The sequence below is a fragment of the Diabrotica virgifera genome, chromosome 9, assembly GCF_917563875.1.
Source record: "Diabrotica virgifera virgifera chromosome 9, PGI_DIABVI_V3a".
NCBI lineage: Eukaryota > Metazoa > Arthropoda > Insecta > Coleoptera > Chrysomelidae > Diabrotica > Diabrotica virgifera.
In genome coordinates this window covers 159,240,331-159,252,439 of record NC_065451.1, presented here as the reverse complement: position 1 = coordinate 159,252,439, position 12,109 = coordinate 159,240,331, and the positions used below count along the sequence as shown (strand labels likewise).

Genomic DNA, 12,109 nt, shown 5'->3' with positions numbered 1-12,109 from the left:
ACAAGATTCCCACTCACCCCCACCTCTTATTTGCACAGGTAGACTTAAACCTGTGAAATAAAATATGCGCAGAATTTTATGAAGAATACGATAATCGGATTTCCAGTGCCCTTTCATTAGGCAAATTTTGTAAAATTTCGATTTTTTAATTTTTGATATTCAATTGCGCCCTCTAGCGGTGGACTTAAAATTATGAAAATAATTTCCAGGCTTTTCTCGAGGCAACTTTTGTTAAACATTTTTTTCCCCAAAGCTGTACTATAAACGGTTCCTGAGATATGGCCGAGCGCCATTCTTAGTGGGACACCCGTTACTTCAAATTTAGCAAATATTATGGAAAAATTTTTCAAAATAAAACTAGAATTTTATTTTCCATCCAAATGAAAATACATTCTTGCTCCACGTAATATTCAGCTGGAATAGTGCTTTTGTAGCTGGAATATTCAGCCGTGTGACGGATGAACGAAGTTAGTTTGAGTTAAAGTTAAGATAACTCTCAGGGATAACGTGCCCATAACTATTTACGTAAATTCGGTGTGATGTATCTGTCACCGTTACAATATTTCTTCAACGTTAAAAAAGAAAAATAACATTTGACTAACAAAGTTTGAAGTAACAAAGAGAACCTTATGTAGAAATACTACAAGTTGGAGTGAGCGCGAGAGATTGATCGGAACATGCCACAGGCTTGACAGGATGGGAAGATCTTAGAATATAAAATAAACTAGGAAGGAGTACAATGAGAAATGACTACGAGCCAGGAAGGAGGTTGCAAATGGCGATCAGCTGTCAGATTTGCTTTCTATCTCCAGTGACGTACCTTTGAAAGAGGGAAGAAAAGAAATTCTTAACGATTTTATTACATCTTTGATGTTAAACAAACAGCTACAGATCAAGAGAAAATACGTATTAATATAATATTTTGTTGAAAAGTCAGTTAAATAACGTTTTATTATACTAATAACTTCAGCTAATTGATTGCATATACAGGAGCTTTACCAGATGGTACGCCTATGCACACAGCTGATCCAATACACAAACACCTTCTACCTCGTTTACAAAAACTTATGAGTCATCCACAGACGTTCAAGATGGCCGGTTCCGCTAGAAATTTAAGGTGTTGTTGATATACGAAAGGACTCCTTCCTGTTTTTTTATATTCTAAGGGGAAGATACCCATAAAAGCAGCGTTGCAAGAGTTGGTACAATTGTACCAATTTGATACAATTAACAACCAAACTTTTGATACTAAAGTACCTTAAAGTAAAAACCTCCAATTTTGTGATATAAGAAATTTGCTTCAAATATCATTAAACGACGTTTTTTTAAGTTTTTGTACAAAATGTGTTGGTTTAGTACATTTTATGTCACTATTTCAGTCATTCCAGTGCATTTATAAAAATTTCTATGGCAACACTGCATATGTTTAAAAATTTCAACTGATATTCAACAATAATTATATCTCGAATTGATTTTTGTATGATTTTTAAAATTGTGTTACCCTTCTATTCTTAAATTATTAGCTTTACGTTTTATTGTTAATTATTATTTTAATCGTATTATTACCTACGGGCTTTTAATTCTTATTTGAAGTCTATTTTTTTGTTTTGATATTTTTAATTTGGCACTGCTTTATATTTGATATTAAATTAATAACATCTTCTTCTTCTTCTTCCTCTTTACAAGCCATTCTGCTTGTTTATTGGCGGATTGGATACCTCTATGGAAGGTTGTCACTCCATCTTTTGCGCGGTCGGTCGATACTTCTTCTGCCGATTGGTGATTTATTTCTTGCTATTTTGACCACACGTGTCTCCCCCATTCTGGTTATGTGGTTGTTCCATTATTTTTTTCTATTTAGTGTCCATCCGTTTATACACTACGTTACATTGTCTTCTACTATCTTCGCTCCTCTTTCGATCTCTCAGTGTATTTCCTGTAATTCATCTCAGTACTCTCATTTCTACCGTTTCCAGTAGTCTTTGTGTTGTGGCTGTATCGGGTCTTGTTTCTGATGCATATGTCATTATTGGTCTTACACTGGCTTTATAAATTCTTGACTTCATCTCAGTGTTAATATGTCGGTTTCGCCATATAGTGTTATTAAGGCATCCTGCCAATCTATTTGCTTTTTGTACTTGATTTCTCACTTTTTTGTCTAGGTCTCCGTAACTTGACAATGTAATTCCAAGGTATTTTACTTCCATTACTTGTTCAATACTGATACCATTAATTTATATTTTGCATCTGATTGGTTCTTTACTGATTACTATTGTTTTGGTTTTCTGAGATGAAATTGTCATATTGAATTCTTTTGCTCTTATGTTAAATCTGTGGACTAATCTTTGCAGACTATCTTCATCTTGGGCTATCAATATTGCGTCGTCTGCGTAGCAGTGTATTTTTACTTCTTTGTTTCCCATTCTATATCCTCTTCCTTTGTTGACGTTTTTGATGATTTCATCCATGATTAAATTTAAAAGCATATGACTCAATGAGTCTCCCTGTCTTATTCCGCTGCCTATATCTATAGGTTCTGTAAGTTGTCCATCTATTCTGACTTTAATTTTGTTGTTTTGGTAGATGTTCTCAATAGTTTTTATGATATCTAGAGGGACTTCTCTAATATACAGAAGATGGATTACATCTTTGAGTCTTACTCTGTAAAATGCTTTCTTTAAGTCAATCAGACATAGAAATGCTGGTCTATTATACTCTAGTGATTTCTCCGTAATTTGCTTTATGACGAATATTGCATCTGTACACGATCTTCCAGTATGAAAACCCTGTTATCTGCTAAACTTATCTTCTGATTCATTACGTCTTGTAAGATTTTAGTTGTAAGATTTAGGGTAGTATTTAACAAGTTGATACCTCTGTAGTTTTCTGGCTGCTTTTTATATAATTAATAACATGCCGCACAAAATCCTAGAACAACATGAAACAGCGTTCTTCGTTGAATATTCACTTGATTTCTATCTAAAAACAAGTCAAAAGGTGAACTAACCTTACATATCCTTACATAACTACAGAGTTATCTCATAACTTGAGGTTTAACGTCGCGTTATAAAGTGACAGTTGATATACCAGATAACTCAAGAACTGTCAAGAAATAACGCAAGTAGTTAAGTTAAATATGATACATCACACCAATTCGAGGATTATAACTTAACTACAGGATAACTTCACGTTAAAGATAACTTCGGTCATCCATCACACGGCTGATTGTGTGTCCCACTCATATTTGCGGCATTTAGCGGATTTTATTCTTGTTTATTTATTAACAAATAAGGATTTAAAAACAATTTCATTTTTAGGAATTACCGAACAAATAGTAAAATGGCGCCCAGTGTATGTTCTGGGTAGATTGTCGTATAGTGTTTATCTGGTACAGTGTACACTAATTTTGTCCAGAGCAGGTATAGCGAGAACTCCTGTATATCTTTCCGAAATGCTGATTGTAAGTATACACTTTTTCAACGGAAATTTTGTTTTTGTTAAATTTAGAGCTCTAAAATTATCTATTTGTTTCCAGAGTGACACTTTGACAGTTTTAATTTCACGACCCGAAGGGGAATGAAATTACGTGAAAGTGTCGCGAGGGTAACAAGTCGATAATAATTTTAGATTTAATTTTTTATTTAGCGTATGGCTTAAGTACATCACAGAATACATTTAGATTTATGCATTATACAATGCATCACAAACAGATGTCCAATTTTTTATAGTATCCTCGATTGACCCTTCGGTTGCCATTACAAAGTCTATAGGGTCGCCTGTGTATGCTCTGCGTGGGCAGTCCTGAACAATGTGACTGATCGTCTGTCTTGCAGCGCTGCAGTCACAAGAAGGCGAGGGGAGTTTACCGCATCTGTAGAGGGAGTCGGCGCATCTTCCACATTTTGTTTGAATTCGATTAAAGGCTGCCCAAATCTTACGGGGGAGTTCAAATTCGCCAGGTTTCCCGATGATGTCCAGTAGACTATGGTAATGCGGATCTGTCATACTTTCCCAATCTTCTCTCCATCGGGTATTTAAGTCAAAGTAGAGGGGGTAAACTGGATCGGAGACGGTTTACAAGAATATCGGGGATGTCGTTGTGGACTAGAAGCTGGCGACTGTCCATTATTTTGTTATATTCTTTAACCAATGCATGTTCGCGGCGTAGGTTGGGTAGTGCTATATTACTAAGGGTAAGTAGCCACATTGTAGGGGTGTACTTAATTGTGCCTGTTATCATACGCATAGCACGGTTTAGTTGGGTGTCGACCAGATGGGTATGCCTGGGTGTTCTCTGAATGTGAGCGTTCTGTCTAGAGTAACCCCAAGGTATTTCAGGTATTTATTGTGTTTTAACAGCTTGTTATTAAAATACACTCGCAATTCTCTGTTTGCCAGCTTGTTGTTGAGATAAAAAGCTAATACTTCAGTTTTTGTAGTACTTGGCTGTAGTCTCCATTTCTTAAGGTATTCGCTGAGTATAGATAAGTCATTCGTGAGAGTGATTTCTGTAGTTTCTAAAGATTGGTGGCTTGTTGCAAGGGTCCAGTCGTCAGCATATCCAAACTTCCGAGATTCGGTTTCAGGTGTCAGCAATATATAAGCTGAAAAGTAAAGGGGCAAGGACTGGACTCTGTGGAAGACCGTTGTTAAGTTTCATCTGTCTACTCGTCTCCTTTCCCATTATAACCTGGCAGGCTCTGTTTGTCAGCATGTTGTCAATGAGGTTAATTATCTTTCTGCAGGGGATAATACGGGCCAGTTTATATATTAATCCCTGTCTCCAAACAGTATCATATGCTGCTGTTAGATCTATAAATACTGTTGCTGTCTTTTGTTTCTTTTGAAAACTAGCTTCTATAAAAGTTGTTAATGACAGCACTTGGTCCGTACAGCTTCAATGAGGGCAGAAGCCAGCTTGTTCAATGGGGACATTTTCTAGTATCCTGTGACTAATTCTGTTGAGGAGAAGCTTTTCTAATAGTTTATATACCATGCTGAGTAGAGCTATGGGGCGGTAGTTCTCTGGCTTATCGTTTGATTTGCCCGGTTTCGGAAATGCAATTATCTTTGTTCGCTTAAGTGAGAAAGGAATGTTACCTGACTGAAGTATATCATTAAAGAACATTGCAAGCCACTGTTTCGTGTATGCACCACTGTGTATCAAGAACTCTGGATGGATACCATCAAACCCAGGAGCTTTACCTGATTTCATTTCTATCAGCGCATGTGTGATTTCAGAAATAAGTATTCTTGCTGAATATTCGGAGCTCGTTCTGTTCATTTGTTTTAATGCCTTTAAGTCTCTTTTCACGTTGGTAGTACACTCCCTGGCCATATTATTATGACCACCTATGAATTTTTACAAAAATCAACTATTCCACTAAGTACGTTATGTTTAAAATATGATTTTTAAATTTAATTTTGTTATGCAATGTTAATGTTATTCATTAATTATAATATATTTAATAATAAACAGCAATAAAATATTTGAAAATATTACATATTTATATATTTTGTTAAACTTTTGACCTTAATCAGATGGAAAATATTTGGGAGCTTTTAAAACGAGAAATTTCCGATGAAAAGGTCACTAACGAAATTGTTTTGATTAAAGAACTAATATATCGTTAAAACCACAATGACAAATTGAAGCAAAAAAAATTAACTGCATTCAAAGTATGCCAAGACGGGTACTAGCGGTAATCAAAGTTAGAGGGGACTTAGCAAAATATTTAAAAAAATACAAATATGTGATATTTTCAAATGGTTTATTGCTGTATACTTGTAAACACCAATAGAAGATTTAAAAATATCACATATTTTTATTTTTTCAATATTTTGCTGAGCCCCCTTGGCATACGCACTTTGAATGCAGTTAATTTGTTTTTGCTTCAATTTGTTATTGTGGTTTCAACGACATATTAGTCCTTTAATCAAAACAATTTCGTTAGTGACCTTTTCATCGGAAATTTCTCGTTTTAAAAGCTCCCAAATATTTTCCATCTGATTAAAGTCAGAATTTGAACAAAATATTAAAAAAATATAAATATTATGTAATATTTTCAAATATTTTATTGCTGTTTATTATTAAATATATTATAGTTAATGCATAACATTAACATTGCATAACAAAATGAAATTTAAAAATTGATAGGTGGTAAAAATTGATTTTTGTAAAAATTCATAGGTGGTCATAATAATATGGCCAGGGACTGTATGTGTTCGATCTCGTGGAGCTCTGGATAGAGATACTATATGGGAGGCAACCTTGTTTGGAGACATTTTAGACTCTCTGGATTCCAGCTGGTTAGCTCCTCCAATTTTCCGCAACAAGGACCATGCCTGCCGGCTTGATTTTTTGAAGTCAAGGTTTTCGATAGTTTTTATCCATTTTTGGCGTCTAGCTGTATCGATGTTGTGTAAAAGCTCATCGGCTATTTCTCGGTCACCACTTTCGAGAAACTTCGTGTATAAGTCTTCACATGTTTCAGTCCATCCGGGCACATATTCTTTGCGATACCCCCTAGGGATGGTTTTAGAGATTAATTTTAGAGATCGAGGGTAATTCGCTGAGATTATTTCATGAATAAAACTGTCTTTTTAAATCATTTTAACTAATATTTTATTTTAAAGGAACAAACAATAATTAATGAAAATGTAAAAATTACATTGACAATCATTGGGTTAAGTCAATAATTTCAAACACGCCATGTCTTGTTGCGTGTTTAAGGGTGGCTTCAAAAGAAATATGGATAATGCCTCCTTGATGCTGAGTTCCGTTGGAGAACTTGCATGACCAATGATTGAGAAGTCCTTACGACTAATAGGGTGGTCAGAATCAGTCATATGTTGGAATACCGCTGAATTTGGAATTGTTCTTGATCGTCTTCCTAAGTGAGGAGTGACACTTAAGTGTTCGCAACATCTGACATTAAAGTGACGTCGAGTCTTCCCGACGTACGTAGCTGCACAGCTACTACATTTGAATTGGTATATGTTAGATGCGAGATCACTAGGAATCATGTCTTTCACATGGAAACGAGATCCTATTCTTTCTAAAGTCGTGAAAGCAAATCTTAATTCTATAGAGGGAAATGCTTTTTTTAATTGTTCTACGGATGTTGCGTCGGATTTGTAAGCTGTGGTAACCAGTATATGGAAGTTTGATATAGATCTTTTCTTTGATTTCTTCTACTTTGCTGTTTGGTTGGAATTTGTTATTAAAAAAAACGTCTGATGTATCTTTCTAAGAAGTTCAACGAAAAACCATTATTACTTAAGATCACCTTTATGTTTTCTAACTCTTCATGTAGGAATTGCCAGGTTGAACAGATAGTGAAAGCACGGTGAAAAAGTATATATAAATAAATATATATATATATACTTGTATATATATATATATATATATATATATATATATATATATATATATATATATATATATATATATATATATATATATATATATATATATATATATATATATATATATATATATATAAGTATATATAAATAAATTAATATACTTGTTCACCGCGCTTTCACTATCTGTTCAACCTGGCAATTCCTACATGAAGAGTTAGAAAACATAAAGGTGATCTTAAGTAAAAATGGTTTTTCGTTGAACTTCTTAGAAAGATACATCAGACGTTTTTTCAATAACACATTCCAACCAAACAGCAAAGTAGAAGAAATCAAAGAAAAGATCTATATCAAACTTCCATATACTGGTTACCACAGCTTACAAATCCGACGCAACATCCGGAGAACAATTAAAAAAGCATTTTCCTCTATAGAATTAAGATTTGCTTTCACGACTTTAGAAAGAATAGGATCTCGTTTCCATGTGAAAGACATGATTCCTAGTGATCTCGCATCTAACATTATATACCAATTCAAATGTAGTAGCTGTGCAGCTACGTACGTCGGGAAGACTCGACGTCACTTTAATGTCAGATGTTGCGAACACTTAGGTGTCACTCCTCACTTAGGAAGACGATCAAGAACATTTCCAAATTCAGCGGTATTCCAACATATGACTGATTCTGACCACCCTATTAGTCGTAAGGACTTCTCAATCATTGGTCATGCAAGTTCTCCAACGGAACTCAGCATCAAGAAGGCATTATCCATATTTCTTTTGAAGCCACCCTTAAACGCAACAAGACATGGCGTATTTGAAATTATTGACTTAATCCAATGATTGTCAATGTAATTTTTACGTTTTCATTAATATTTTATTGATATCTTCACCCGAATATTTGCTAAACGTGTTTCTTGGTGTTCTCTGTGACAAGTTGTAAAACATTAATTGTCATTGATGTAACTGAATGTCCATTTTTCCACAGTAACGAAGGGCATTTGACGTAATGCTTGACAACGGGATATTATCAAAAATGATCACTTTAGTCTTCTTTTCACTCCCCTTTAGTTTTCATTTATCCAACATGCATATAGTTAGCAAGTAATAGAAACCACAAAGGCGTAACCAGAAAATAGGTGTCATTATGAGTTTATTTCCAAAATCAATGGGAAAATCCCAGTAGCTGGCTGTATACCATAGTTAAAAAACTCATACAGAAATAAAAAGCTTTGATTTGTATATTGGTATAAAATAGTTTATTAAAATACTTATTAAAATGTATTCGAAATCAGAGCCGGATTTAGGCATGTGGGGGCCCCTGGGCAGAATTGGTGTGGGGGCCCTACCTCCTACCATTAAAAAAATATTGATCTACTTTTATAAATATAATTTTAAATAATAAAAAGTACAAGAGCTGTAACTTGTTACAGTAAAATATTAAAAATAATATTAAGATGTATGGTTAAAGTCCGGGAAGTTTTCGAGATATTTTAATTAAAAATTTCTTGATTATTTGGGACATAAGTTGCATTTAGACATCGTGGCCAATGCTCATTGTAGAGAGATCAGTCCAACACTCTTGGCCCATCATAGGCCGAAGTCGATTTTTAATTAACTTAAATTTTGAGAATGATCTCTAACCACTGCAATTAGTTAGCATCAGAACTAAATATTAACAAAGTGTCACCTCAACATTTGGAAAAGCATCATTCATATTCTTTTTTTTGCAGTTGGTACATTTGAAATTCTTTGCTTATATTTGGTGAGCTGATTTCCTGTTTAAATGAATGAAGAATCTTAGAAACTCTACCAGATGGACACATAAGTTTTCATCTAAATCATTGCTACTGGTAAGCTTTAGTGAGTGAGCTTCAATTTCATTCAGAGTTAAATTTTCCAATTTTACAAAATGATGTAAAAATCCAAAATTGGAATGGATGGATTCATATGCAGAAAGCAGAAAGCCTCCGACTTACACGTAATGAAGTGATCTATAATAGCGATAAAATTTTGAGTGCTAAACTTCCCCGATGTTCTCACATCTTCCGAAATTGTCACGTCTTGACTGTAAATTTGTATAAGTGATCTAAGTGCTGCCACTCCTGAATTAAGGTCAAGGAGTTGATGAATACGACTTGTGTTCTTTGTCCTCCCTGATATCCTCTCTGTTTTCAGTAAACACATTCGATTATAGGTACAACAAATCATTTGCAATGCTACGAGTTTTAAATTGTTGCTGATAGTCTTCCGAAATTTTGGATAATGCTCCTTTAATCTGATTATAACCTTTAACTAGTACTTTTGCGGCATTATCTCCATGACCATCTAGTAGTATTTGCTCTTTTAGGAACAATAATATTTTTGCCACGGTCTGTATTGCTGTCGCTTTACGACGCAGCTTTTAAACATTCTGTTAAGTTGTATCTATATGTAGAGGAAGTGAAAAATACATACATATAGCTAGTTCTTCTAAGAAATTAAAGAATGCGGTGCTATGCTAATGCATACGATAACACTCAGTTGCAGCTTTTGAAACTAAATTTAGAGAGTGGGCGACACAAGGAATCCACAACTCCAAGACATTAATGTACGTATCCATACGTGGGTGCTAAATGCTCGGCGTAGCAGCTCCACATAGTGGATATGTTGGTGATCGCCAACCAGTGATTTAACCGGTTTGCTGTTTATATGTAGGGGAGCACATGCCGTATCCATTTAAGCAACTACACCGAGCACGGAGCACCCACGTATGGATATGTACCTTTTTGTTCTATAATTTCAGCCTGAACACCATTGTATTTTCCATTGATATCTGACGCATTAACGTAGAACGGTCTCCTGCAGTTTTTCAGATCGATATCATGTTCTTGCAAAACTGTCATTAGATAATTAAATATATCTTCTGCTTTATGACGGCGATTTGGCAAAATATGGTAAACCTTTCAACAGGAGTGAAACCTTCTACGTAACGAAATATCACAGTTAATTGATTTATATGAACTGAATAATATTTTGACTTCTTAATCCTTCAAACTACTTCATTTAATACGTTTTAATCCATCAGATGTACAATTTCCCCACATATGGTTGATGAAAGATAGTTGACATGTCCGCTTCCAGGATTTGAATATTTATTAAAATATGGTGCTTCAAAAATTGATCATATTCAGCTAATAACTGGAGTATTTTCAAATAGTTTTCATTTTGTGATGAACTCGACAACTCCGTTTCGCTGCGAAATGCTAAATCTCGTTCACAAATAAACTTTATAACACTAAAATTAGTCTTTGAGTTACCATTTTCCAATAATTCTTTATTTCTTCGGCCTGTTTTGCTACTTCAGTATCAATACGCCCAATTCTTTCGTGTGCTTTAGACATTTCGTGATCCATAAGCCTACTATCTGTATCTGCATGTTTCCTATCACAAAATTCTCTTCTCATCACTTGATAAGAATTTACAAACGAAGCAATACACTCACCCGGTGGAAGGTCAAAAACATAACCATGAACAATGCACTATTATCACTCCTACGCTCCTTCATTTTATACTTGTCATACATTGTTCCTGTATCTCCTGCCAATATCTGTTTAAATAAACCTCTTATGTTTGGGACTTTGTGGGGGCCCCCGAAATGGGGGGCCCCGGGCAGCTGCCCCCTGCCCCCCCTTAAATCCGGCCCTGTTCCAAATGGATTGCAAAACGTTTTCGATCTAAATTAGATTATCTTCAGTGCCTAGAATGAAGTATATCCACGTTAGATTAAAGCAAATGGTTAAAATTGTGACTGTTAGTTAAAGAAAAAGCATGTGGACAATACTTACATTCTCCTGTATATACCAGTGCGCTAGTTTCATCTACTTAGCAGAATGTAAGTATTTTCCACAGACATGTTTTTACTTTACTTAACAGTCAAAATTTTAACCTTTTGCTTTTAATTTAACATTAAAATACTTCATGATAGGCACTGAAGGTGATCTATGTAATTTAGATCTAAAACCTTTTGCAATCCATTTGGATGACATTTTAAGAAGTTTTTTTAATAAACTATTTTATACCATCAATATACAAATCGAAATTTTTTACTTCTGCATGAGAAGTTTATTTCTTCTGAAACAAAACTTTGAATTGTGGAAAATATTGCATTTGAAACCAATAACAAAGAAATTTAAAGTTCCGTATAATAAAGCATTATTTATTTTATAGGTTTACCATCTGCTGGCAGATGTTGCAGCTTCTTTTCTGGTAGCTCTATTGCTGACATTATTTTTCGAAATGCCAGTCTCAGCCGTGACAAAGTATATATTGCCACAACAGTCAAAAAATACTGAAGAGAAGAAAGAACAATAATAGTAGCAAATTATTTTTGTACTGTAATAAAAACTAGACAACGTTGTTATTTTTATTATTTTTTTTAAATCTTTGGGAACTTTGATAGAAATTAATAAATTTATTTTTAGCCCAGTAAATGATCGTTTTGGAGTGTAATTTTCAGGGTAATAACCGGGTAATATGACCCGTATGCACACCAATGGTGAATATAAAAATTTTAATTGTATGTTAAAAAATGCGCAATAACTACCTCTTAAAACCTACTAAATTTTATTTGCATATCTCAACCGGTTTCAGAGCAATAAATAAATCGTCAGTTTGTAAGAAAAACTTCAACATCCCGTATCTCGGAAACGAAGCATTTGAGGACATATGTTTATAAAGCAAATGGTCATTATTTTTTCATGCACC

General features: G+C 34.3%; 1 protein-coding gene across 1 annotated transcript in view; it reads left to right on the top strand.

Moving 5' to 3' along the window:
* LOC126892658 (nose resistant to fluoxetine protein 6-like) overlaps positions 1 to 11,747 on the top strand; it is a 149,692-nt gene extending 137,945 nt beyond the window's left edge. The window contains exons 10-11 of the mRNA XM_050662300.1: positions 3,318 to 3,460; positions 11,573 to 11,747. Of these exons, the coding sequence (XP_050518257.1) occupies positions 3,318 to 3,460; positions 11,573 to 11,716 (287 nt within the window). The 3' untranslated portion in view covers positions 11,717 to 11,747. The remainder of the gene's footprint in view (positions 1 to 3,317; positions 3,461 to 11,572) is intronic.
* The last annotated feature ends 362 nt before the right edge of the window (positions 11,748 to 12,109 follow it).